The sequence below is a fragment of the Equus asinus genome, chromosome 5, assembly GCF_041296235.1.
Source record: "Equus asinus isolate D_3611 breed Donkey chromosome 5, EquAss-T2T_v2, whole genome shotgun sequence".
NCBI lineage: Eukaryota > Metazoa > Chordata > Mammalia > Perissodactyla > Equidae > Equus > Equus asinus.
The window spans coordinates 65,561,375-65,588,426 of record NC_091794.1 but is presented as its reverse complement, the minus strand read 5'-3'; the positions used below and the strand labels follow the sequence as shown (position 1 = coordinate 65,588,426).

The 27,052-nt window shown below is 45.9% G+C and overlaps 1 protein-coding gene across 28 annotated transcripts in view; it reads left to right on the top strand.

The window, feature by feature from the left end:
• The window catches only part of FGGY (FGGY carbohydrate kinase domain containing), a 378,492-nt gene that overhangs the window by 204,317 nt on the left and 147,123 nt on the right, over positions 1–27,052 (top strand). For all 28 annotated transcript variants that reach the window (XM_014844657.3, XM_070509784.1, XM_070509761.1 and 25 more), the window contains one exon: positions 5,728–5,831. In XM_014844657.3, the coding sequence (XP_014700143.1) occupies positions 5,728–5,831 (104 nt within the window). The remainder of the gene's footprint in view (positions 1–5,727; positions 5,832–27,052) is intronic.

Here is a 27,052-nt window from a genome sequence, read left to right as displayed (position 1 = left end):
CCTTCGTCGACTGCTAGGCATGTTCTGCCCTGCGCTGTCCAAGACAGTATCCATGAGGCACAGGCGGCTATTTAAATTAATCACAATTGACTAAAATAGAAAATTCAGTCCCTCAGTTGCCCTGGCTACCTTCAAGTCCTCGGTCACTGCGTGTGCCCGCTGACTGCTGTGGCAGACAGCACAGACACAGAACATTTCCATCATCTCAGAAAGTGCCGCTGGCTGCACTGGTCTGAGCGTTCTATCTACGTACCACATGGAAGCCTTCTAACAGTGCTAGGTGGAGGGTAGTAGTATTCAAATTGTACAGATGTGGAAAGCGAGGCCAAAAAAAGATAAACAACAAAGGTCACATGACGAAGGAGTCCTTGTTTTTAAGCACAACACTACAATGCCAACCCCATAAATTATATTCTGTATGACATGAATGACTATTAGTCCGAAGAATAGAATTCAATGTCTTCTTGTATGTAGACTGGTGTTTGGTCCTCTGCACAGAAAACGTCTGGGATATGATTCTTACTCTTCCGGGATTTCACAGTCGGTGCAGGCTTTGCAGCCCTGAGGCTGGTGGTCTCTGGAGAGCCTCCTCCTCAGAGGCCCCACAGACCCCTCAGCCAGCTTAGTCAAGCAACTCGCGCGATGGAATTTATCAGTCAATTGATTCTTCCAAAAGGCCACATCAGGAGTGTCAAGTTGCAACAGTCTTAGGTGATGCTCAAAACCATTCTCAGCTTTCTTTTTCCTTTAGAGAAGGTGTTTGAGGCTGTTATTTCAAGAGGATCTTTTACAAGTTGCCAACACATCCATAACCTTTTTATTTTTCAAACATAGGGAAAAAACTTGAGACTAGGAAACTGAAAATTCTAGCTCGAGCCTGCCTCTGCCTCTAAGTAGCTAAATAAACTTGACTCAGTTACTTCACGTCTCTGAAATTCAGTTTCTTTAACTGTGATCTGGAAATAAAATAAAACATAACACAGAATTTTCTAAAACCTAAATGAAGGGTGCAGTGTTTGAGGATACTTTGCAAGCTATAAAGTACTTTATATAGCTATAAAGTAGAAGATAATTATAACACAAATGCTAGAACTTGGGATGTTTTTCTTCTATATAACCCTTTAAATTTTTTAAAGAGACGTGGCTTATAAATTACAGGATAACCTACTCTTAATCATAAGTGAAGTCTCTTATTTCTTTTACATAAATGTGGTAGATATTCCATCAGTGTTTGGATGGAAGGGCGGATCGGTGGATGGGGGAGACCAAGGGAGACAGCACATAAGGGTGAGTAAGAGAGTTGTTCGTGAAGTTTTCAATTTTCCTTTTTAATTTTGTTTTAAAACATATTCCTTGATATGAACTGTGTTCTTGTGTGTGTTGAAGGGTAGGAGTCATAAATAAGAGGGCCTGAATTCATTCATTGACTCAGTAAGCTTGTTTTTCGCTATTTGTTTTATTCGTTCAACAAAAATTTATTGAGAAACTGCCGGTAGTTGAACGTTGTGTGAGTTTCAGGGAAAACAGAGTGGAATAGGTCACAATTTCTTTTTCTTTTGATGCCTGTTTCTTCACTGCTAAGTTTGCCCTTTAAACTTTCTGAGGCATGCCAAATAGACTGATGCTTGTACGGTCGGGGAGTATGAAGGCCCCGGCAGGGTGAGGGCTGTCCTTGTCAGAATTTCGCTGCATGACTTGCTCCCCGAGGCATGTGTGCAGCACGTGGCCCGCTGTGGATGGGGAAATGCGTTACTCAGAAAGGGGATGGCTCCTGCTGCCCTTTGTTGCTTTCCCTGCTCTGGTCCTCTTTTCTCGGGGATGGCTTCTCAAGCTCCATGTGGCCAAAGGGAAAGTGAGATATATGAGCTCTCAGTTTCGGGGTCTCACAGCGGCACCAGTTATGCACTGCTGTTAGATCAAGTGGACGTTAAGCAGGACATAGAGAACCTCTCTTGAGGGGACGTTGGGCCAGACCTGCCTCTGGCCGGTGCTCCACAGCCTGAGGTTATGTAAGTCTCCTCAGGACCTGAGAAGGTAACATCTTTGGAAACGTTTTTTTCTGCCCTCCTGTTTCCAGGAAGGAAGCCACTTTACCTAGAATTTTAGAAGAAGGATTGTGTATATTGTGTACTGAGAATGCCTGAGAAAGGACCTCCATTTGCAATTCATTTGTCTCGTGAACGTGAGGGAACAGTTCAAACTTTCAGAGAGTTTGTGGCAGAATTGGAGCTAAAACTCAGATTTTCTAACTCGAAAATGGCACCTAGTAATCTTCCATGGTGAACTGACACGTCCAAATATGTTCCTTTATATAAGACAATTCTAACATCAAGTGAGGAAGGATAGAAAGAACACACGTTTCGGAATCAGACAGGCCAGGTCAAATCCTGCTTCTCATATCTGTGTGACCTTGGGCAAGTTACTTGAACACTCTGATCGTTTGCATCTGTTGAAGAGGAGAAACAATGTTTATGTTTTATGGTTGTTGTAAAGATGAAAAGAGGTAATATGTAAAGAACTTATCACAGTGCCCAGCCTACCTTAGATGTTTGTTATGTGTTTGCTAGAAAGAAAGAATACAACTGTCTCTTGAGAAACCGTTCAGACGATGATGTTGGTGATGTTGGTGATGATGGTGATGTTGGTGAGGGTCATGGTGGTGGTGGTGGTGATGGTGGCACAGCTACCACTAGTCAAGCTTTTATTTTTAAACGTTTCTTCAGCATCAGCACAACCATAGGATATTGTTATTCTCTTCATTGTATAGCAGGTCTTTCTGTCTCTAAATGTCATTCTTTTCTCGTAATAACACACTATGCTTTATGTATGTGAAACCCATAAATGCGGGTCCTCATTAGGAATTCCTTGAACTTATTTATAACACTGTGAACCAGCAGTGGCTAACCCCTTTTCTGTGAAGGCTCTCAGGCCCCCAATATTTGAGAGATACAAATAAGTAAACAGTGACCACCTGGTTATTGGGTTTTTATCTTGGCAAAAAACCTAAGAACCATCTGTTTGGAATCAGACTACCTGGATGTGAATCCCAGCACTGCCTCCTGGGAGCTGGCTGTGTGGACCTGGTTAAGTGACTTCTTGCTTCTAAGCTTCAATTTGCTTATCTGTGAGATGAGTCTGATAATGTACCAATCACATTCAGTGGTTCTAAGAGTGCGATGAGACATGCAGGGAGAGAGCGTGCAAAAAGAGCTCCGTTAAAATGAGCTTGGGGCTGGCTCGGTGGTGCAGTGGTGAAGTGCGCACGTTCCTCTTCGGTGGCCCAGGGTTCACTGGTTCGGATCCCGGGTACGGACCTATGCACTGCTTATCAAGCCATGTTGTGGCAGGTGTCCCACATATAAAATGGAGGAAAATGGGCACAGATGTTAGCTCAGGGCCAGTCTTCCTCAGCCAAAAGAGGGGGGTTGGCGGCAGATGTTAGCTCAGGGCTAATCTTCCTCAAAACAAGAAAAGCTCATATCTAGGTTCCTTCCTGCCCAGAATCCCTTGTGCTCTGGATGGGGGACTGTTTCACTCAAGATCCAACAAGAAAAACATAAACCACTCTGAGTATGCAGGGGGAATTTAATACACAAAAATAGTGACCCATATGATGAAGGAGCTATGAAGCCAGCCAAGATCAGCAGAGTGGAAGCTGCCGCTACCCCTGAGCAGGAGGGAAGAAGGAGGGAGGTGGTGGTACTGGGGCCCATGGGCAGTGGACACGAGCAGATGACGGAGCCGTGGCGGACCTGTCAGCAGTGCTGAAGTCATAGAGGAGAAGCCGCCAGCTGACACGGGAAGAGTGAGAGCCCTACTCTGGCTTCCACTTCCCTCACCCCTTGGGTCTCCCGGTAGGGCCAGCTTTGGCTGACTTGGAGTCTGGGAACCACAGCCTGCAGGAGCAGTCCCACAGTGCCGAGCGGGGCGAGAGCCTCGGGGAGAGCCATCCAGCCCAGGCTCCTCCAGGCTCAGTCCCAGCACTCAGTCGCCTGATTGCTGGGGCCTGACGACTGTCATAGCCACTCAGAAAGTGTGAAAGAGTCACACCTGCCCTGCTGCTGCCCCTCTGGACAAGAGCAGAGGTTCCCAAGGCTCTGTGCTTGGGAAGGTAGAATTTGGAAAAAGCATTGGAAGAACCTAGAAAGTTGTTGGAATGTAAGAGGCCTGCCAGTGGCCCTTGAGATCTTCCTTCTGGACAGGCCTGCTTGCTGAGCAGCCTGCACCTTCAGGATCTGGGGATCTGTGGCCCGAGCAGACACTCCTGCCCCACCTTGCACCCAGCCTCGGCGGAGACCCGGCTCCGTGGGAAGCCTCCACAGGCGAGCACAGCTGCCCCTGCAGCTCCTCCGTGCTGTGCTGATCCACACGCGTTGAAACGCACCATTTAGGGTACAGGCTCCCTCCCAAAGGACTGAGAGCACCCAGGGTCTGGGAGGTGTCTCTTTATCCTCGCACCCCCGAGTGTCCGTGCTCTCACGTCTGGCTCTGTGCTGGCAGCTGTGGCAGGTCCCCGGCTGCAGGCGTGGGTCAGGCGGCACTGGCATCCTGCGGCCTTTGGGAGAGGCAGACCGTGTGTGATAGTTTTAAATTTCCAGCATCTGGTGTGCTAAGGAAGTCCAAGGATGCATGAGAACATTTAACAGGGAGAATCCATCTTTCCTGGAGGATCAAGGAAGCCTTCTGAGGAAGTAATATTTGAGTTAGGAATAAACAGGAGTTAGCCTGGCAGAGAAGTTGAGGAATGCATTTCAGGTGGAGGGAGGTGCAAATGCAAACGCCTTGGAGCAGGAAGGGGCGTGGACTCTGGAGATGGAGGTCGGTGAGAGCCGCATCGCCTCCTGCGGCCCAGTGTCCCGGCCCTGCCCCGAGCGCCTGTCACCTCCTGCCTGTGCTGTCGCTAGGAATGGCTTCACGTGTGCGGTTCCCACATCACACCTGGTAAAGGTGCATAGAAGTTGCTCGCTGGATCTTTGAATCACTGGCGGACAATTCTAGGTTCTAAACAGTCTCTCCAACTCCCTCATCACGTTGTAACTTCACTGCCCAGCAAGTATCAGAGGACAAATCTGTGGAGAGGCCTGCGTTTATACCGTTTATGGGAAACTCTCCCTGTCTGGCATTCTTTTAACAAAAACTCTCTGTCCGTCACCCCAGCGTTTACGCTGGGAGTTCTGTGGTAAGTGTGATGAATGGTGGTAGGAATGGTGACAGAGATGCCAAATAGATCCAGCTGTCTAACAATTCTGTTGCCGCCTTTGGGATTGAAGTGTGATGTGTTGAACCAGATTCCATTCGGCTTTGTCCTTACTAGCTGTGTGTGTGGACAGGTCACTCAGCCTCTCCACATGACTTCGTGTCTCCACTGATGGGTGTGGCGTTCATGATATCCTCTTGACAGGCTTAATAGAAAATGAGGCTATGCCTGTAAATATTCAGTGTCGTACTGATGCCTGCTGCTTTTATTGCTCTAATTACAGCTACTGTTATTGTTACAATGTTGGGTGCTGTACACGGACCAGAGTACAGCAAAAACGGAACATGTTTCTAAGTTTCCCCGTGGCGGGCAAGTGTGGTCTTTTGGTTTCTGTTTGAGACTGGCCTACCTGTGGAACTCTTTCTCAACATTGCTTGGCTATAAAAAAAAGTGTTTTAGGCTTGTTTTTAGCTTTCTTTCCTCTTTTTTTTTTTTTTAAGAGGATTGTGTTTTGTTTTGCTTTCTCACAGGAGTGATTGGAGCAGATGTAAGGGGGCACGGCCTCTCCTGTGAGGGACAGCCAGTGACGTCACGGCTGGCTGTCATCTGTGGAACATCTTCTTGTCACATGGGGGTGAGTTTGCCAGGCTGGGGGTGGGGCCCCACACGCAGGGGAGGGTGGCCCAGAAGGAGAGTCAAGCAGCCGGCCCCTCCGCGGCCCCCATCTCCTCCCTTCCTGCCCCCTGTGCGTGGTCCAGCTGGAAGCCCAGCCCTGCCTCCAACAGCCTTGCTTGGATTTCCCAGATCTTTTTCCAGGGGCCAAGTTCTTAAAAAGTATGAAAGCGGTTGTGTCTACCTTTGACATCACCCTGGCTGGAGAGCCCAGCATGAGGGGCAAAATCGGATCCAAAGATGGCAGTGCCTCGCTCCCAGCCTGACCTGTCCCTAAGGGGTAGCCGAGTCTTCTCTGCAGAAGGCTGGCTGTTTCCCTTGGCCGCTGAGCAATCTCTCAGTCGATATAAATCCATCTGTCTGGGAGCGGCTTGATGATCTATAGAATTAGGCTGCATATCATGACTTCAAAAGAACACTGATAAGCAATTTTCACCTTGTTAATTTTTCTCCATGAATTAGTGGAAAGGCTTTCTCTAAGATTGCAGTTAAAATTTAGTGCCTACCCTAAAATTTATATCTTCTTTAAATGCATGAGTCTGAAAGCATTCCATTTCGATAAGTACCCATTTCTACCCTATTTTTATTTAAAAGTCATTACTCTGTTAAACTTAGATGGACGATGCCTTGGATTCTTCCCAGATGAGTAAAATGGGAGGTGGGGGAGAGGAAGGTAAATGGGGAAAGAGTGGGGAGATAAGCAAGGGCTAGAGGGGGTCCAGTCAGGGCGGCGGCGCTGCACCTGCGGAGGGAATCCTGCTCAGCAAGGCTTGTTTGCTGTTAAATGTTTGGGTTGAGTAAACATTGATACATTTACTTCTTTACTGATGCCCTGTTCTTGTGTCCGGAGCCGTGCTAAAGCAGCTAAAGCATGGGGACATAGGGCCTCCCATTGATGAGATAGAATTATAACAGGTATTATAATACAATAAAAGGCCCCAAAATATACATTCATATTGAAGTCGTGACCCTGAGCATCTCTTCTGTGCCAGGCATTGCACGAGATGTTCTCGCGTGTGGCTTCCCACTTGAGAGCGAGGGTGGAGCCAGCCCCATGGTTTCCAGTAGCAGTTCCTGCACTGATTAAGTATGCCCCACAAGCAGGGCACTTAACCCCTCTGAGCCTTAGAGTCCTCGTCTGCAAAATGTGGAGAGTTACCGTGCAGCTGGGTGCGCCGTGTGATCATTTCCCACTTCCACAGGGACACAGCTAATCTAGTTTCTCCGGTGAAGTCTGAATTTCAGGCACTGTTACCGCACTCATTTCAGATTTCTGAGCAGAAGTAACTCCAAACGAATGTGAGTGACGCTGTGACGCCCCTGCTTCGCGGTCCCCTTGTCTCTTAATGGGGATGATGCTGCCTTTTCCTGCAGTAGTCATTTCACAAATGAGGCACCTAAGGCATGGGAAAGTCCAGTGGTTTTCCCAAGGTCACAAAGCTGTTAAGCTGGAGCTGAGAACTCAGACCGTAGCTCTGTCTGATTACCAGGTGCCTCCCCTCGACACCTCCCTGTCGTGCATGGTTATAATGTGTCCGCAGCGGATGGAGACAGCATGGACTTCGGAGCCATCCGGAAGTGGGTTTGAACATCTGCTCATGTGCTTTTTGGCTGTGTGACCTGAGATGAGCTACTTAACTTCTCTGATCCTCAGAGTCTTTGTTCATTGGATTGGGGATGGCAATGCCAGCCTCACAGGGCTGCTGGATAACATGAATTGTGTACACATACCTAGTACAGTAGACACTCAGAGAGGGGAGGAATTTGTATCGCAGTCTCCTGGCGATAGAAAAGGCCCATGTGAACCACCTGTTTGGCTTTAACGCGTTTGATGGGCAGCTGCAGTTGGTTACAATGAATGAGGGCCATAAAATGCCAGTTTATTATGGTCGTGTTGGGCTGGAAATAAATCCCCACCCCCACCCCACTTTGTACCTGGGAGTCGGGAGGGACCTTTGGGGCCAGGGGATTACTCATCGGCTTTCATGTTCTGCGCTGAGGGCGAGACTGCGGTCATGCTGGCATCAGAAAGTGCCTTTGATCTGGCTCAGGTGCTGGGCGCCCAGCGAGCCAGCAACAATAACACCTTTGTGAGGTCTAGCAGAGGTGGAGGTCTGAGGAAACACTCCCAGAGAAACTTCAAGGAACCCCTTTGTTGTGGTTCTGGCAAATAAAACCACCAACTGTCAGGAAAAATTCACCAAACAGGACACAGGGACCAGGGGGGCTGTGGGCTTTTCAAACAGTGGTTTTCAACTTGGTCTGAAGGATTCTCTTTCTTCCTGTCTGCTCATTGCTGATATTTCTGATTCAGTAGGTTGATTGAGTCATAATTCTCAGGAACGTTGTGCTTGATCCAGCTTACCTCTCTCCAGATCACGCAGAATGAGTGAATGGTTGAATGTCCAAGGAAGCAAATATTATAGGTCCTTAGAAGCCCTCTACCTCCAGGTCCCTGTGACTCCAAGAATCTGGAGAAAAAACCTGCGGTTGAACGTAAGACTTGCTCATCAGGCCTTTGATGTTTCCGAGGAGACAAGTGTGGGCTGCACGTGATCTTCCTTGCAGATGATTTAATTAACAAGAAAAAATACTGTCCTTTTTTTAACTCTTTGGAAGCAGGCTGCTTGTTCAGAATGAATTACTACCAAGTCACCGAAACCCCAGATAATACCCAGTGGGGTTCGCCCGAGGTCGAAAAGCCGAGGGTCTGATGGAGCTGATCCCCGCATGGCGCCCTCGCCCCTCCTCTGCTGCCGAGTCAGGTTGTAACTTGGCAACTTGTCATCCCGTTGGCATGTCTGGTGGAGAGAGGACCCTGGGAAGAGGGTGGGGAAGTACTGAGAGGTAAGGTTTGGGCACAACAATTGTTGGTGAGAGCTGGGAATTAAATCCGCATCTTAAACCGCTCAGAACTGAGTTTTCTGCACAATCTTAGGAAAATGTAAGGATGTTGGTTCCCTATCACTTAGTGGGCTTGGACCCTCAAGACAGGCTCATACTGGCCCCACCACTCGCCGTGTGAGTTTAGATAAGAGACTTCATCTTTCGGTGCCTCAGTTTCTTCTTCTGTTAAATGTGGACGATAATGTCTACCTATAAAGTTGTCTTGAGTAATAAATGAGGTAATCTTTCACGGTAAAGAGCTTGGAACTGTACCTAGCACAAAATACTATTTAAAAGGATTCATTAAGGCTAGAATGTTCCATGTGGTCCTGGAGTAGAATTAGGGACTTCAGGATGAACTCATGTTTGGCTTAATCTAGGTACAGATGGATACATATAGAAGTATTTATAGGCGTGTGTAGGTAGGTGTTTTTACTAACCCGTGTGCTGCATGTGTTTCCCGGCTCTGACAGCTGAGAGGCCCAGAAGCACGAGCAACCCGCCACTGGTTGTTCCAAGCATGCTGGGTGCCCAGGCCCTGCTATCTGATACCATTCTACAGTAAAAAGAACCATGACTCCTCGGAGAAATGGTTGATTCTCAGACCAGGGCAGGAAATAGACAAGGTGAACCTGGAGCATATCGTAGCACCAGAAAGTAAGGAAATGCTCACCAACAAAAGGAGAAAGAAAAAAGGAGAAAGTGATGGAAGGAGCCAGCTGAGGGAGCTCCCTGGCCAGAACTGGAGCAGTGCTAATGCAGAAGAGAAGTCGTGTGGGGTTCTAGCCAGAGCACGACATAAATATCGTGAGTCCATACTGATGCAAATAGATGAGTGAGAGGCAAATCTCCCCATGCAGACGAATTCCAAGTGGTTTCTGTGAATATTCTCCCATCAAGGAGGTGGACGTACGTTCCGCTCCTTAAGTATGAGCTGCACATACTGACTTCCTTCCAAAGAGGCCAGTGTGAAAAGGGGGAAAAAGAGTAATTTTGCAGTGGAGAAATCTGACAGATGCTTCCTCAGCCCAGTGATCAAGGTCAACATCAACAGTGATAGATCATGTTGTTAATATGTACCATTGAGGTGATGTGATGAGAGTGGCACCTTATCTTCCTCCCCGAAACCTATAACCACAGTCTAGTCTTAAGAAAAACATCAGACAAATCCCAACTCAGGGACATTCTATAAAATACCAACCAGCACTCCTCAAAACTGTCAAGGTCATCAACAAACAAGGAAGTCTGAGAAGCTGTCACCGCTGAGAGTGGCCTAAAGAAATGTGACAACTAAATGTGATGTTGTGTCCTGGACAGGATCCTGGAAAAGAACAAGAGCATTAGGTAAAAACTGAGGAGATCTGAATAAAGCGAGGTCGTTCGTTAGTGATACTATGTCAATATCGTTCTTTAATTGTGACATACGCACCTAACGTCAGATATTAACGACAGAGGAAACTGATATGGAGTCTATGGGAGCTCTCTACACTATCTTCACAACTCTTCCTTAGTCTAAAACTATTCTAAAATTAAAAGTTTATTTAAAAAAAAATCATTCATTAGATCATTCACTCATTAAGAAAACATTTTCTTCTATTTGCCAGGCTAAGTGCTAAGGCTATTAAGATAAATAAGAAAAATTGTCTTCACTGAGACAGTGGTTGTCACTATCAAATTCATGACAAGTGGAGGGGGCTCTGGAGAGGGGCCTGCTCAGGTCTGCAGCAGACAGGGAAGTTTTCCCGTAAAACGTGATATTTGCAGGATCCTGCTTTCCCAGCACCCACTGGACACTGTCCCTGCCTCACTAGATTTAGGCACTAGGTCCGGTCCTCGCTCTTCTCCCCTTTGTTTTCGTCATTTGTGTCCACAGCACCACACAGCTGACTTCCTCCACGTCCTGGAGGGGATGTGGGTGTGTGCAGCCCCGTTGGGAACACCGTGGGCCGGGAAGATCGCCTCGTGCTTTGACCAATGATCTTCTGTTAGCACGATGAAACAGCTGAGAAGATAGTGGGCAAGTGGCCCCAGTTTCTCTGTCTTGGTCTCTTTCACAGGTGGCATTGGCAGAGGACACTGAGAGAGGCATAGAGGGAAAGGAGTCCATAAGGTACAAATGGGACCACTGTTGGACCTAGCCATGAAAGAATCGGGGCCCCGTCTGGGATGTGTCCAGCTCCCTCCTCGTCCACGAGGACTTACTGTTCTCAGCACTCTAGGAACCAGCCTTGTCAGGAGACTCTGTCCTGAGGCCAGCCCTGGGCCCCTGTGCAGCAGCACAGATTGAAAACAGACTATATGCTAGATATTGATTTGGTAAGGAGAGGGTTGTTGTGGTTCAGGGAGCAATAAGAGACAGATCATGCCCTCAAGAAGCTCAGGGTAGTGCTTCTCCTGGCATTTGAGGCAGGACGGTTCTGCACTCTGCTGGACAGAGGACCTTTAGCATCCCTCCCCAGCCTCAGTCATTATGAGGAGACAGCCAATAGTAATAGCTGCCACCATCTATTGAGCATGTGCAGTGTGCTTCAAGCCCTGTGCTAAAACCTTTATACCGTGTAATCAGTTCAATAATCTCACTAGGTAGGCACCGTTCCTGTCCCCATTTTACAAGTGAAGAAACTGAGGCAAAGAGTAAGTAAGTGGGTCACACCACATGCAGGAAGGGGATCCTTGTTGGAGCCCCCCAGGGGTCCTTGGTCTTCCCTTTCAGTTAAATAGCTTCCCTCAAAGGCTCAGAGGTGGAGAGCAGACAATTAAAATGTGGGCAAGTGTTGACGCAGATATCTCACCAAAGAAAAGATTGGAATGACGAGCACCTGAGAAGATGCTCCGCATCATTAGTTACTAGGGAAATGCAAATTCAAACCACAGGGAAGTCCGCTGCATGCTGATTAGAGTGGCTGGAGCTGTGGCAAGGATGTGGGGACTTGGAACTGTCACACTGCTGGTGGGAATGTGAAACGGCACAACCACTTCGGAAGATAGTTTAGCAGTTTCTTATAAAGTCACACCTACTGTGTGACCCAGCCATTCTACTTCTATAAAAGCTAGGCAGGGTTGTCTGGTCCCATATTTCTGGAAGCCCACCAGGAACACAGCAAAATCAGGTGAAACAAGCCCTCTCAGAAGGTCAGAAACAAAAGCTTTTGGTGAGAGTCTGTCAACTGGCCTGAGCCCAGCTTTCCACAAAAGGCGGCAGCTTGCCTGGAAGAATGGAAACAGCAGCAGAGGAAAAAAATAAAATTAGCAGCAATAACAGTAACAGTTAATATTGACTGCATGCTTATCATGGGCTACGAAATTTGAATATATGATTTTATCTATCCCTCATAATAACCTTATGCCGTTATCAGAATTATCCTCCCGTTTTCCAGTGGCTGAAACTGAGGCTAACAGAGACAAAGTCCACACCCAGGGTCACGTAGCAGTAAGTCCTCGAGATGGGTTTCCAACTCAGGCTGTTTGATTCCAGAGCTCACGCTCTCAGATCTTAGCAGAACAATCAGATGGAGGCTGTGGGATGGGTTGGCCACGCTCACTTGTGTTTTGTGGGAATGGAGGTCAAATGATTACAAGGCAGATATTTTCCAAAGCTTGGTGAGAACTGCAGAGTTAGGGCTGGATCACAACTGGACCACGTGCTTTCGTGTTCCCTTCGTCTCAGTCTCTCACATCGCTGCCTTCCAAGAGGCCACCAATCTAAGGATAACAATAAGCAAAAGCAACATTGCTTGTCAGCATCATCCCCTGGGAGAGAAGTATTTATAAGACTCCTCATTTAATCTTCTGTATTTTCCTGCTGCTCTGTGGTCAAGTACTGCATGAGGCCATCGGAAGACATGCAACTGACTTCCCAGCTCATGGAGATGCTTTTGTATTTGTTTGGAAGAGCATGAAATGAAAACCACATTGATTTTTTTCCTTTTCCTACTTACCACTCATCTGCTGGGTGGGCCACTCTGATGCTGTGGCTGCTGAGGGTGACCTCGCAGTTATGGAAATGTTTGTGCTCTTCCAGCGGTTCAGTGTAGATGAAAACGATGCTGCAGATAGCCAGTATAGAGCCCTCATTAAGTGTCAGGCACCCCCGAGGGCCTCCACAAGCGTCGGCTCATCTCATTCTACGTACATTTAATTCAGGTGTTTTAGTATTTTTGCCTTGCTGCATTTCCCTTATTTTTTCATCCCCCTTTGCCACTATTCTCATATACTCCAAGGGCCTCTTTTCTCATACATTAAATTTTTATATTTTTGTCCCCCCGAGCCATCAGAAGTTTGGAATGGTTTCTGCTCTTTCTTCCACTTACCCAGCATTAGAGCACCGGAAGAGAGAGCATCTGAGACGAGAGTCCCCAGCAGACCTGTGAGAAGTTTTTGGAGCCGTCAACACCGAAGGATGGAGATTGAAAGTTACTTCCTAATAAACAGTCAGTGGCTCCCTACTGCCAATAGGAGAAAAAGTTCAAATGGGGAAACTGAGTAGACATTTTGGCCATGTTCTTATAGATTCAGCATATGTTAAAGTAGAAAGGAACAGGAGTCTTGAATCCTAAGGAGGTGAAAGTTACTGCAATGTTGTCATGTATTTATTTAACTTTTTTACTGAAAGATAATTTCTATACCATAAAATTCACCTCTCCTATTTATTTTTAAAACCTCTAGAGAACTGAGTTTAGTGATGTTTGAGAAAGATTTAGTGCCCATCTGTTAGGTTACACTATGGAATGATACCAGCCTGTGGTCTTTATTATCTTGGGAGGTGGCAGAAAGATACCACAAAGCAGTAAATTCCCCCTTACTTGCACTTAGCATAGTAGCTGACAAATGGTATGGGTCCAGTAAATCTTGGTTCGGTAGATGGGCAGAAGGACAGACAGAAATATACCGGTAGGAACAATTAAGTTTGTGGAAGAGCAAATGCTGTCATACCAGTTGGGTTTCCTCTTCTTGGTGCGTTGGCAGCCATGTGAGCTCTCACTCTTCTGTGAGGCTGTAGATTCCTCTGTGGCTGACTGACCCTTCCCGCTTGACACAGCAGCATTGATCAGTTCAGTCACAAAATTCCATCCACCTGAGAGCTGAGTTTTTCACTGATTTATACCATGAAGCAGGCCAAGAGTAAAAACAGAAAACTGATTGAAAAGTATCCACATCATCCAATTGCCAAATTTGTGTTTGGGCTTTTCAACCATTGATTTTATCTTGTGTGGAACCAGGCGAAGACTGAGCCTTGATTCTGTTGGTTGGGGGCACGTTTGACAGTAGGGCACTTCTGAGTGCTTCATGAGCTGCCTCGGAGCTGCGTGACCCTGAGCACTCCCGGGGCCACCCAGACTTGTGCACCATCATCTGCCTGTGTGTTAAAGTTAACTGAATGCTCCTCAGGTTAGCATGTAACCCCTAGCTAAGAGATTTGCTGTGATCTTGGAAGATAGGACTAGGGTTTTCTGAAATTAGAGAAATGGCCCATGAAAAAGAAGAAGGAGCCCACAGAGAGAATGGTCAATATATTAGTACAGGTATTCCGTCTGCTGTGGTGTGCAAGACGCTAATTTGCATGGACCTGACTACCCCGATAGACTCACAGTGAAGAAGGTTCTGATCCTAAGTCTGATGCCTTCACTCTCCCAATTAAAATCTCTTGGGGAGTCTCCTAGTGGCAGCTGGGCGTAGAAGGTCTCACATGATCTGAGGCCTGCCCACCTCTGGCCTTGTCCCCCACTGTCCCTCACTTTTCATCCTACGTTCTAGCAGGTACATCTACCTTATCTGAATTCCGTGGAGACAAACATGTTTGAGAATAGAGACAATCCAGATTTTAGAAAGCTAATACTATATATATAGTATATTATATAGCGCTGCCAGTGAGGTCTGGGGCAGCGCCCATAATCAAACACATTAATATTTCTATAGTAAAATTGATGAATTTTCACACAAAGTAGATTAAGTAGAGTCTAAATAGCTTGATCAGTTCAGATCAGATTTTACCATCAAATGAATCATGAAAACACTTGGTGTTACAGACGCATTCGATTAAAGAAATCTAGAGCTGTACTGACTCTTCATGAAAAGAGCTTGTGCGCTCTCATTTGGCTTGTGGGCTTGTTGGTTTCTCTGCCTGGAATGGCTGCATCTCCTTTCTATCTGGTGAGTGTCATCATCACCAGAACCATCATCATTATTATAATTCTCATTTATTGAGCATTTACTGTGTTGTTTGATACTTTCAGTAAACTCTGGGGTGGTTCTCGTTGTACTGTGATCCCAAATGTCCAGATGAGGAAACTGAGGCGTGGAGAGGTCACAGAGCAAGGAAGAGGTGGAAGTGAGGTTGAACCAAAGCACGGGGGAGCCGGCCCAATGGCACAGTGGTTAAGTTCGCACGTTCTGCTTCTCGGTGGCCTGGGGTTCACTGGTTCGGATCCTGGGTGCGGACATGGCACCACTTGGCACGCCATGCTGTGGTAGGCATCCCACATATAAAGTAGAGGAAGATGGGCACAGATGTTAGCTCAGGGCCAGGCTTCCTCAGCAAAAAAAAGAAGGGGATTGGCAGCAGATGTTAGCTCAAGGCTAATCTTCCTCAAAAAAAAAAAAAAAAAGCACAGGGATCCCAAGCCTGTGTTCTTAGTCTCTACGCTATCCTTATGTGTGTCTTCCCCAAAGTCCCAGTTCAAGTGTCACCTCCGTGGGGCCCTCTTCCCTTCTTCCACCATGTTTAGCTAATCGTGCCTCCTGTGGGCCTTCATGGCTCCTTATGCACAGCTTTCGTGCAGCGCATTCTCCATCTTCCCACCAGCTGAGCTCCTTGAGCAGCTGGGGAGAAGTCAATTTCTTGCTCTGTCTCTAGGAAGCATAGTGGGTACTCAACACACAGTTTGTGATCAAGTTACCCATAGAGATATTGTCATAGATAGCAAGTAATTTGTATTCCCAGGGAAATCGATAGTAGACACCAACTCACAAGTTCAAGTATGTGAAATTTGGATCTAAAAAAGAAAGATATTCAAAAAGGAAAAGGCTCCTCAGGTTTATGCCTGGTATGTAAAGAAGAGAAATTTGTCGGGAACAGCATTTCAAGGATATGCAAGGAACATGTTTGTACTTAAGAGGAGTGATAACTAGGATTTACTGAATACTGAGCACGTGCCAGTTTCTATGTGAGGCAGTCTGAATATAGAATTTTTAATTCTCACAGCAAATATGTGAGCTTAAGAAAAAGATGTAGTAATCATGTTTTAGATCAGAATAAAGAGTAATACTAATATATTCAGATTAAACAAAAGTTAAATGTCATTAGGGGGTAGTAGCCTAAAATGGCCCAATAGAGTACATTTCTCCATCTTAGAGGTGATGGAATTAAGGTCAGAGAGATTACAGAGCTCGGATGTGGCAGGGGAGCCAGGTCTGGCTGGGCTCCTGTCTTTTAGATCCATTCCTTGAAAATGTCAACATGGTACCAGAAGTATATCCCGCTGTCCTACTCAGGACTGGGTCTAGTTTTGAGCTCTGCTTTTGGGAAAAGCTGCTAGAACCTGGAAGGAAGCACTTAAGACACAGCTACAATGTTTGAGAGAAAGCGGGCCCCAAGAGCACAGCTGGGGATGCTTAAGAGATGGGGCAGTTCTGACTGCTTAAGAGCAACCTTAGGGTTTGCTTTTTTTCTTGTTTATGAAAGTTTTTGTGATCATAAAATGACTAACTCTTTCTTGGTGATTTAGGGTTTGTAAAATGCTTGTGGAATTTGATGCTCAGAATGACTGAGAGAGGCGGTCACAGCAGGCGTTGTTTTCTTTTTCAAAATGCAGCTCAAAGAAACTGAGTGATTTGTCCAAAGTCCACAGCTAGTAAGCAATAGGGCCAAGACTCATATACATAGTTGAGCAAACCCAAGCCATTTCCGCTGCATCCTTAGTTGGTTCATCCTCATTTACTCAAATTGAAGGATCCTGCCTCTGGGGACAGTCTGGTCCGTCACAGGAAGGGCTCCTGATCCTGTGTCACTGGTCTGTGTTGTGATTATAAATTCTCCATTGAGCTGCAGGCTGGTAGTTCTAAATTAATGTGCATGAAATGTACCTGGGGAGCTCCTTAAAAATGCGGTGCCTCAGGTCCCACTCGCACAGGGTCTGATTCCGTAAGTCTTGCCGGGAAGGAGTACGTCCGAATCTGTAATTTTAATGTGTGCCCCGGTGATTCTCATCGGGGACTTTCAGAAAAACAACTCTGGAGCTCCTTCAGAGTAGCAATTACATCCTTCTGTCATTGTTGACTCAGTGCCGAGCGGAGCACCGTGTACGTAGAAGGCACTCGAAGCTTACCTGGATGAATGTAAGAGTGAAGCAAATGGATGTAAGATTAATGTAAAATGAAGTAAATCAAGTCAGACAGTCAGTTGGTCCCGGCCAGTTTGGGGCACTCTGGGAGGTTCCTTGAATCTCCATCCTTTCGAAAACAGTCTCTCTTGGTGGGCTCGGGTACAGATGGACTGAGAAGTCAAGCTTGGCTAGAGTACCTGGCATAATCTGCCAACAATTAGAGATTGTAGAATTCTTATTTTCTTGTGAAAAGCAGGATGAAGAGAAACAGCGAGCCACCCCATTTTCAGCCCTGTGCAGACAAACCCAGAAACCAAAGCACAGACAGACCAGGACGCAACAGGAAACCACAAGGCCTGCGACCTTTCCGTGTTGATAGGAAGTCAGAGTTTACTTTTGATGCTGAACCCAAGTTCAGTGTTTAATCCAGCTCTCTGCCCAGCCCTTCTGTGAGCCCAGGCACAGATGAAAGATGATGCCGCCTGGGTGAAAGCATTTTAAAATGTTTGTTCTGATCAGGGCTTGGAGCAAGTTTCTTTTGTTTGTGCTAGTGAATAATTTGGGACACAGGTGCAATGTGGACTTGAGCACATCCGTTGGTCTCCCTGGTTTTCCCTGCGGTGATACCTGAAACCCCTTCTTCCTCTCCAGAGTGACCAGTCCACATCCATTCATAAAGTGCCTGCCTCTGACAGCCATCCTTCCTGCCTGATCTGCCGACCTCTGGGTCCAGGTACATGGAAATGGGACACGGGTGGACACTGAGTATGTGCTCCGCACTTGTTGGATTGACATCCGTAATCTCATTTGATTGCTGCCATTACACTGGAAACTAATCAGCAGGACCCAAATGATCATCATCATTTTGAGATAAGAAAAATGTAATGTAGTAGAAAAGACACAGGTTTTGAAGTCAAATAGACATGTGTTCACATCCAGAATACTTAAATGTTTTTATCCAGAGGACCTTCTTTCATTCGGCCAGTTGTTCTGGAGCATCTGCTGTGTGCCAGGCACTGGGTGAAAATGGTGAGCAAAAGTAGACACAGACCTTCCAGTCTAGGGAGGAGATGGATGCCAAGCAAACAGTCACAAAAATGTTTAATTACAGGCCTTGATAAGTACTTTACGTTCATACACTGCTGGTGGGAGTATAAATAGGGGTGATCACTTTGGAGAACAGAGAAGCGTTGTCTGATAAACTTGAACATGCACATGCCCTGCACTCCGCCAGTTCCACACCTAGGTAAAAACCTGGAGAAGCTGTTGCACTCGTGTACTGGTGTGTGCCCAGAGTACTCATAGCATTATTTTTCATAATAGCCCCAAATATGGATCAACCCAAGTTTCCACCAATATAAGAATGAAAAACTAAATTGTATTATATTCCTACAATGGTGTACGTATTTAAAATGGAGGAAGTACAGCTACCTTAGAACAACATGAATGAATCAAATAATTTTAAGCCAAAGAGGATATGAAAGAAATACAGAAGTATTTTATTCATATAAAATTCAAAAAGAGGCAAGAGAGACATACGTTTTAGGAATGCATATATAGGCGCTAAACCTAGAAAGACAAGCAAGGAAATGCTTGCCACAAATATCAGGACACTAGTTAATTACATGGCAGGGGGTGCTAGTTGCTGAGGAAAAAAGATGCCTTCCAGAGGGACTTTGGGGAATTGGCATTTACCAGTGAGGGATGCATGAGTACTTGTGATCAGTCTTTAAAACGTACATAAAGGTTTTAGACACTCTTCTCTAGGTGTGATATGTGGGTGGGGTAAAGCAGAGGAACAGCCATGGAGCGTGAAGCCAAGTAACGGATGGAGTTGGGTGGTCGGCTTCCGTAAGGCCTGATGTTTGAGCTGAGATACTTGATTGGGTAACTAAGCAGGGTCTGACAGAGAGGAAGGAGGGTTCTGCATGGTGGTGATTGAGAGGAAAGTGGTCCAGAGAGAGAATGCAGCAGGATAATGGGAGGGAAGCTGGCAGACGCAGAGTGGAGCAAGAGGGAAGAGTGATACAAGTTAAGGCTGAAGAAGCAAAAAGGCGCAGGACGTGCTGGGTTATAAGCTTTATGAAGGACTTTGGTCTTTGTCTTAAGGGAAACTGAAAGGTTTTAAGCACAGTGGGTTACATAAGTGGATTTGTACAAGGGATCGAAATAAATGCATTTTGGACGAAAGTGGATGCTAGGAGACCACATAAAAGGAGATTGGGGGTCTGGGTGAGAGATGATACCATGGTGGTTTGTCTCAGATTATAGTGGAGGAGCTAGGGAGAAGAGGATATATTTGAAAGATGTCTAGAAGATAAAATCACTGGCACTTTTAGCAGTGGAAATGCCCAGGTTGCAGCGTGGATGCGACAGAGACTGTCTCACTCAGTCTTCCATGGTTATCTGCTGCCCCGTGAGCATAGACATCTGTTCAGACAGCGGCAGGGGCTCGGGCCAGCCTTGGACAGACAAGACTTACAAGAGAGAAGCTTTTTCACTTAACACTGTCAACCGTGTTTGTATATAAACCTTAAGTGTTTTGCCCCTGGCTCCTGTTAAAGGTCTCCCCAGGATGTAGCCACGTGAACACAATACTGCTACTGTGGTAGTCCTGCCAAAAACGCCTAATCAGAGTCTAATCATGAGGAAATGTCAGAAGCCCAGGTGGAGAGGTGCTCCACAGAGTAACCGTACTCTTCAAAAATATCCAAGTCGTAAAAGAAAAGGAAAGACCCAACAAGGGTTCCAGATTAGAGGAGACTAAAGAGACGTGATGGCTGAGGGCGGCCTGTGACCCTGACTGGATCTCAGACTAGAGAAATGGTTTTTTTCTTTTACTGTAAAGGACATTTTGTGGACACTTGATGAAATTTGAATAATGTCTGCAGGTTAAATGACAGAATTGTATCAGCGTTTACTTCCTCATGTGATAATTGTGTTATGGTTCTGTAAGAGAATAGCCTTGTTGTTAGAAAATATATACGGGAGTATTTAGGAGTAAATGGGCACATGGGCATCATATCTGCAACTTACTCTCATAACTCAGAAGAAAATTTTATATACATACCTATACATGAGTATACATATGAAATAAGGATAGAATGCTTATGCAAAACATTGGGAGAATGTAGGTGAAGGGTAAATGGAATTCTTTGTTAGTTTTCCAACTTGTTGGTAAATCTGAAATCATTTTTGAATAACAAAATTAACAATACAAAAACAAAGTAATAGCCATGTGAAGGTCCTGCCTATATTTGCTATAACAATGCTGATGAGTTAGTATGTCACTCCTACCTCATATAAAGTCCCACTGGAGAACCTGTTTTAGAATTTACTGGTTGGAAAAGTGATATTTAATCTGAACTGGTGTATTTTCTTCTCTCTCATAATAAAATCTATGCAGCTGATCATATTTGTCTTCTGACTCTGGAAGACAAGAGACTCCAAGTTGAAGTTTAACACCCAAGCTAAAATGTTGAGCTTTCCATTTGTCATGTCTCCATCCTTCTTTTCATTAGTTTTGTACTACAGTTTCTATCTGTGTGTGTGTGTGTGTGTGTGTGTGTGTGTGTGTGTGTGTTGGGGAGGCTGTATAAAATACCTTAAACCCTTTGCATGAGTTTCCTGTGGCTTCAGTAACAAATTACTGCAAACTTAGTGGCTTAAAACAAGACACGTTTATTTTCCTAAGGTTCGATAGACCCGAAGTCCAGAATCAGTCTCACTGAGTGGAGATCAGCTGTCGGAAGGGCCTTCCTCCCTCTGGAGGTGCTGGGGGAGGATCTTGTCCTTGCTCTTCCAACTTGCGGCCAGCACACCCTGGCTTGTGGCTGCATCACTCCATTGCTTTCTTCTCATCTGTGGTCTAATCTCCCTCTGCACGTCTCTTATAAAGACATCTGTGATTACATTTAAAGGCCACCTGAATAATCCAGGATTATCTCCCCATCTCAGGATCCTTGATTTAATCACATCTGCAAAATCCTTTTTTCTGCAACATAAGGTAACATTCACAGGTCAGGGACTTGGCCATGGGTATCTTTGGGGGGCCATTATTCAGCCTACCACACCCTTTGTGAAAAGAAGTGACATATAAATACAATTTTAAAGTAAATAAAAATGAAATATATTGCTTGATTTTGGAAATGTAAAGTACTTCTGCACTCCAATTCATGGACAGCAAAGGAACACAGATAAAGCAAAGGGGTCGAAGTCTTATACAGTGACTTTTAACTGCTTTTATGAATTGCATCTCGTTTTCTATTATGTTTCCTATTTGGCTATTGCTGGAGCAGGGGAATATATTTGATTTTTAAAAATTGATCTTATACCCACCAGCCTTGTTAAATGTTCTTATCTAGTTAAGTTTTGAAATGTACGTGTGTTATACATTCTGTATGCGTGATGTCATTCGCTGTAATTTTTAAGCTGTAGAGCTAGGTGATCTGATGTGGTTAGGATGATCAGGGAAGGCTTCTGGGAGGCAATGATGTTCAACTGTGATATTTGGTTTAGAAAAAAGGGTGGTGCACACATAGGAGACAGGATGAGCTGCATCTGGAAGATCACAGCACGTGCGAAATCTTGCCTCTCTCTTCCCTCCTGTCTACCTTTGGTGGTGGTTGTTAACTTTTGTCTAATTGTGTGTGTCAGGACCTCCAGTATTAGGCTGAACAGTTAGGATAAAAAAAGCCAGTCTCGGGGCTGGGCCCGTGGTGCAGCGGTTAAGTGTGCACGTTCCGCTTCTCGGCAGCCCGGGGTTCGCCGGTTCGGATCCTGGGTGCAGTCATGGCACGGCTTGGCAAGCCATGCTGTGGCAGGCGTCCCACGTATAAAGTAGAGGAAGATGGGCACAGATGTTAGCTCAGGGCCAGGCCTGCTCAGCAAAAAGAGGAGGACTGGCAGTAGTGAGCTCAGGGCTAATCTTCCTCAAAAAAAAAAAAACAAAAACAAAAACCAATCTCATCTTGTTCCTGATATTAGAGGGAATGTATCTGAAATTTCTCCAGTGATCATGATATTTGCCAGAGACTTTCCATAGATATGCCCTTTATGAAATTGAGGAAATGATCTTCTGTAGCATTCAGGACAGTTGACCAGGAGCCTGGGCTGGAGTAACCACTGAGGATTCTTTCATTTGACAGTCCCATTCCACAACCACAGAGCCCCATCACTGCAAACCTCAGGAGGGCAGAGGCCGTTGACTCACCGTTGGAGCCGCAGCATCTGGCACAGTGCCTGGGACTTACGCATTTAACATTTAATGAGTGAATGAATGGAAGATACTTAATAAGTTTTTGTTGGATGAATGAATTAAAGTTAGCAAATTATTTTTTAAAGTGAGCCAAAAATCTAGCTGCTTTCCGTACCCGTCTTACAATAAATTGAGTTCATGGCACTGTCATTCTTACATCCTCTCAGCACCTGGCACAGTCAGCTAGTTATTTGACATATGAAGGAATAAATGAATGAGTCAATCACAGAACATTCTGCTGCTGGCTATTAGACTTTGCCCCCAAAGATTCACATTTATTTGAACTGAAGCCAGGTGGTTAACGATGATTTAATCAAGACAAAAGTAAAATACTCTCTTTAATGGAATAAGTGCTTATTTCATTTTGTCCTTAAAGTTGGCCATTCATCTCATGCCGCTGTCTCTCAATCTATATATGTTGTCAGTGAAGTAATAGAAGTGATTATTCTGAATTAGGACAAAAGTATTCACAAAGGATTGTCTTAATGTGTGACTAGAGGGCTCAGAATTCCAGTACTAAATTGGAGAAGGGTTGTGTCTAGTGGCAGCTTCATGTGTACATGCAAGTAGAGCTGCGTGCCTGAGTGAGGTTACGTACAAATTTATGATGAATAACCGAGGGAGCTTGGTGAGCATAAAACAGGCAGTTAGGTAGGAATGTCTTAGTAGTTTTAAATACTTTCTGGTGGTTCTAATCCTGTATGTGCTTCCCATCTCAAAGGGGATTTCATTTAATAAGTTACTTAACGTAACACCCAATGTTAGAATGTCCAGTGTCCAGAAATTTATTACTTTTTCCTGCCTTGGGACTCAGCTTTAAAGAGCCTTTGATGTCTCCCTGTTGCCTAGAAGGTAAAGGTTAATTTCTTTAGCCCTGGCCAGTGCACCCGCCTCCTCTCCCACATGCATGCCCTGCTCCAGCCTCGTGTGACAGCATCTTATAGTGGCCAGTGTGCCCGCCTCCTCTCCCACCATGCATGCCCTGCTCCAGCCTCATGTGACAGCATCTTAGAGTGGAAGAAGTCAGAGGTGAGGACTAAGGAAAGAGGCCAAGGTCAACTGTTGTATCTGAGATAGTTAAGCAAAAAGTGAGAGCTGCTTTGGGAACAGGTGGTTGGTCCACTAACAACGAGGCAAAAGTGTGTGTGGGTCCGGACCGAGGGAGCTGGCCACATCTTAAATGGGACGCCATTCAAAAGGATCGACTGAAGGAGCAGTTGGGTTTACCCCTGGAGGTCAGGAATGAAAGGGAGTCGTGAGCAGAGCAGTGGAGAGAGCGAGCTTCAAGCTGACGACTGTAGGTTTCAGGGCGTCCCCAGTGGGGTTGTTAGAGTGAATCACAAAAAGCACATTATGAGAGAGTCCTTTTTGGACACACATCCCACACTGAGGACATATCGAAGCCACTTCATGGCCCTGTCAAGTAAGACCTTCCCTAGGCACCATGTCCCCTGGGGGGCGCCAAGCAGCAGCCAGCTAGCCAGCGGAGGAGAAGGCGGAGCGAGGAAAGAGGGAAGCGGCACAGCGAGCCGCCCCCCAGGCGTGTTTCTAAGCCTGAAATAAGCTATGGCTGCAAGAGGGGGACATATTCAAGTAGATGAGTTGGGAGTTTAGAATATTACAATAGTGTGTACACAGTTAATGCTTGGAGGTGGACCGAGAGCTTTTTATTATTTAAGAGCATATGAATCCTATGGAGCCATCTGAGATTTCATCCCAGGACAAGGGATCACAGTTTACAGGACAAATTTCACAGGGAGCAGAGATGTGAACAACGCGGCTTTCCCCTGTGCATCTGTGACAGCACAGGTCCTGCTGTAAACCAGGACGTCCACAAGGCTCCGGCCATTCTCCCTTCCCTCCTGCACTCACCAATCTCTTTCTCTACTTCAACATATAAGACCACAACATGCTGTAATAGCTCCCTTCTAAAAAACAGAGAGAGGGAGGGGAAAAAAAATCTGTTGACTCCACGTTCCACTCCTGTTCCCCACTTATCTGCTCGTGTTTCCTCTCTGCCCTTGTCTGTCATTTTTGTCCTTGTTCACATGGTGCCAGCTGTACTGATTCTTTGCTATTCATAGGAGATAGCAAGCACATCCCTACCACAGGGCCTTTGTACTTGCCTGACCTCTCTGCTATATCACTCCTGACTGCGTGCTTCACTCCCTCGCTCCCTTATAGTCTCTGCTTAGTGTAAACTCATCATTCAGTTCCGCCCAGACCACCCTGTACTAAAATGACAACATTTGGCCTCACCACACTACTTAACCTTTCTGTCCTGCTTTATTTTTCTAAATCGCGTTATGACAGCAGACATGTTACCTGTTTGAACGTTCATGTGGTCACAGACTGTAAGTTCCGTGAAGGTGGGACTTTGTTTTTCCACGACTCTGTCTTAGATACTTCTTAATGAAGGGCCTTTCCACATGCTGTTCCTTCAGGCGAGAAAGCTTCCTTTTACCCCCTTTCTTACATCCTCACCCTCCAAGCCTGTAAGGCCCTGTGCGTCTGTTCAGACTCCGTTTCCATCCCACCTGCTGTGTGTGGTGGGTGGCCATGCTCAGGTCCCACTGCTCTCTCAGAGCTCGGCTCTCACTTATATTTCACTTTACGCAGGTTCATGCTCTGAATCCCCGCATCACACGGCATCTCAGACTCACAGCTTTCTTGATTTTTAGGTTTTAGAAGTGACTAACTCAGCAGCCACACGTCTTTCTCATGCTGTCTTTGAACTCCATGCAATGGTGAAAATCCTGAATGCAGCATTTTCAGTCCCTCAGGCCTACCACATATATTTTCCCTTCTCTTTCTCTTTGTCCTCCTCCTTCTTTTCCTCGTTTTTGTTCTCTTCTTCTTCATCCTAAAATACTCCTGAGGCCAGCCCAGGGTCACAGTGGTTAAGTTCGTGTGCTCCGCTTCAGCAGCCAGGCGGTCACAGGTTCAGATCCCAGGTACAGACCTCCACACTGCTCATCAAGCCACGCTGTGGCAGCGTCCCACATGAAATAGAGGAATAAACTTGGATAAACTTTGCATCTCATTTACATATGGCGGAAATGACATTAGGCCTTTGAGAACACGACATCATTTTCTGTCTTCCCTGAAATGGTGTGGGAGATGAAGCTGGGCAGTCCCTTAGCTCTGTGCCTCCCTACTAAGAGCCCATTACGTGTTTGACCAAGAAGATGGTAATATTTCATGACAAAACCTGGAAAAGGTAGTTCGCACATTCTGCTTCAGCTGCCCGGTTCAGATCCCGGGTGCAGACCTACATACTGCTTGGCAAGCCTTGCTGTGGCTGGCGTCCCTCATATCAAGTAAAGAAAGATGGGCACGGATGTTAGCTCAGGGCCAGTCTTGCTCATCAAAAAGAGGAGGATAGGCAGCCGACGCTAGCTCATGGCCAATCTTCCTCAAAAAAAAAAAAAAGAAAAGGTAAAAAATGTACAGATGAACTCTTTTTTTCTCATTTTTTCACTTTCTCCCTGTCTCATGCTCTTCCCATGACCCCAGGTGAAGTAATCTCACCTTCCTCTGTGTTACTGTGGTACTTTATTCATGTGTATATTGCTGCACTCATTTTGTTTTATTAAAATGTAGTAAATGTGTGTCTCTGCCACTAGACATTGAGTCCCGAGGGCTGCCACAGTGGCTCATTCATCTGCGTACCTCAGGCCTGGCATGTGACAGACATACAGTAAAAGTTGAAAGAATATATTGGGCTACAGACTGCCCAATCCGGTTGACAGAGTCAGCAGGCATTTGCTGAGTGACGGCTATGTGCTGGGTATTTTGAAGTATTTGGTGTTCTTTACTCCTTATAGTGACCCTAAAAAGCATCATTGTCCCTGTGTGATAGACGTGAGAGAAAGAGTGTGAATGATCTACCCAATCACCTGGCTCTGAATTCAAATCACTTGGAGCCAAATTCTGTGTTCTCTCTCCCTTATTAGAGCTTAAAAGATCTTTCAGGCACCCATTTATAATGTCTAGCTGCCAACTCTGTAACAACATCAAAAATATTTCTGTAACTGCGATGCTCTATTTGATAAACAGAATAAGAGACCCAGAAGGAACTGTAAAGATCTTCCCGTTGAGTGCTTTCATTTACAGGTGACAAAACTGAGTGCCAGAGAGAAACAGGGCCTTGGCCTGTATCTTTCCTACCAGTTTGAATCATATTATTCTCCTCTCCCTTGCCCGTAGAGTAATTAGTCTACCCCCTTAGCAAGTCTGATGGCCCTGTGCACAGCGTGGCCTGTGTTGACCTCTAAACCACTGCACTGTTCTCCTTCGATTCTCTTTGTCCTGCCCTGCTACCCACTGATGCGTCACATGGTGACGTTTGGGTCAGTGCCGAACCTCATGTACGATGGTGGTGCCATAACACTGGTACCACATAGCCTAGGTGTGGAGCAGGCCACCCCATCTAGGTTTGTGTGAGCGCCCTCTATGATGTTCACCCCAGGACAAAATCGCCTAACAATGCATTTCTCAAAACATGTCGTCCTTAAGCGATGCATGACCGCTCTGTACTCTCTGCTTCCCCTCCCTCTGCCCGCAGGGCCCTTCCTTGCACTCCTCCTGTCTAACTCCCACTTAGCCTTCAAATCTTAGCTCAAGCGTCATCTCTTCCTGGAAGCTTTCGTACTACATTGGGTGCAGTGTCTCTGTGCCCCTATGTACACACCTCTATCACAGTGCGTATTCCGCCAT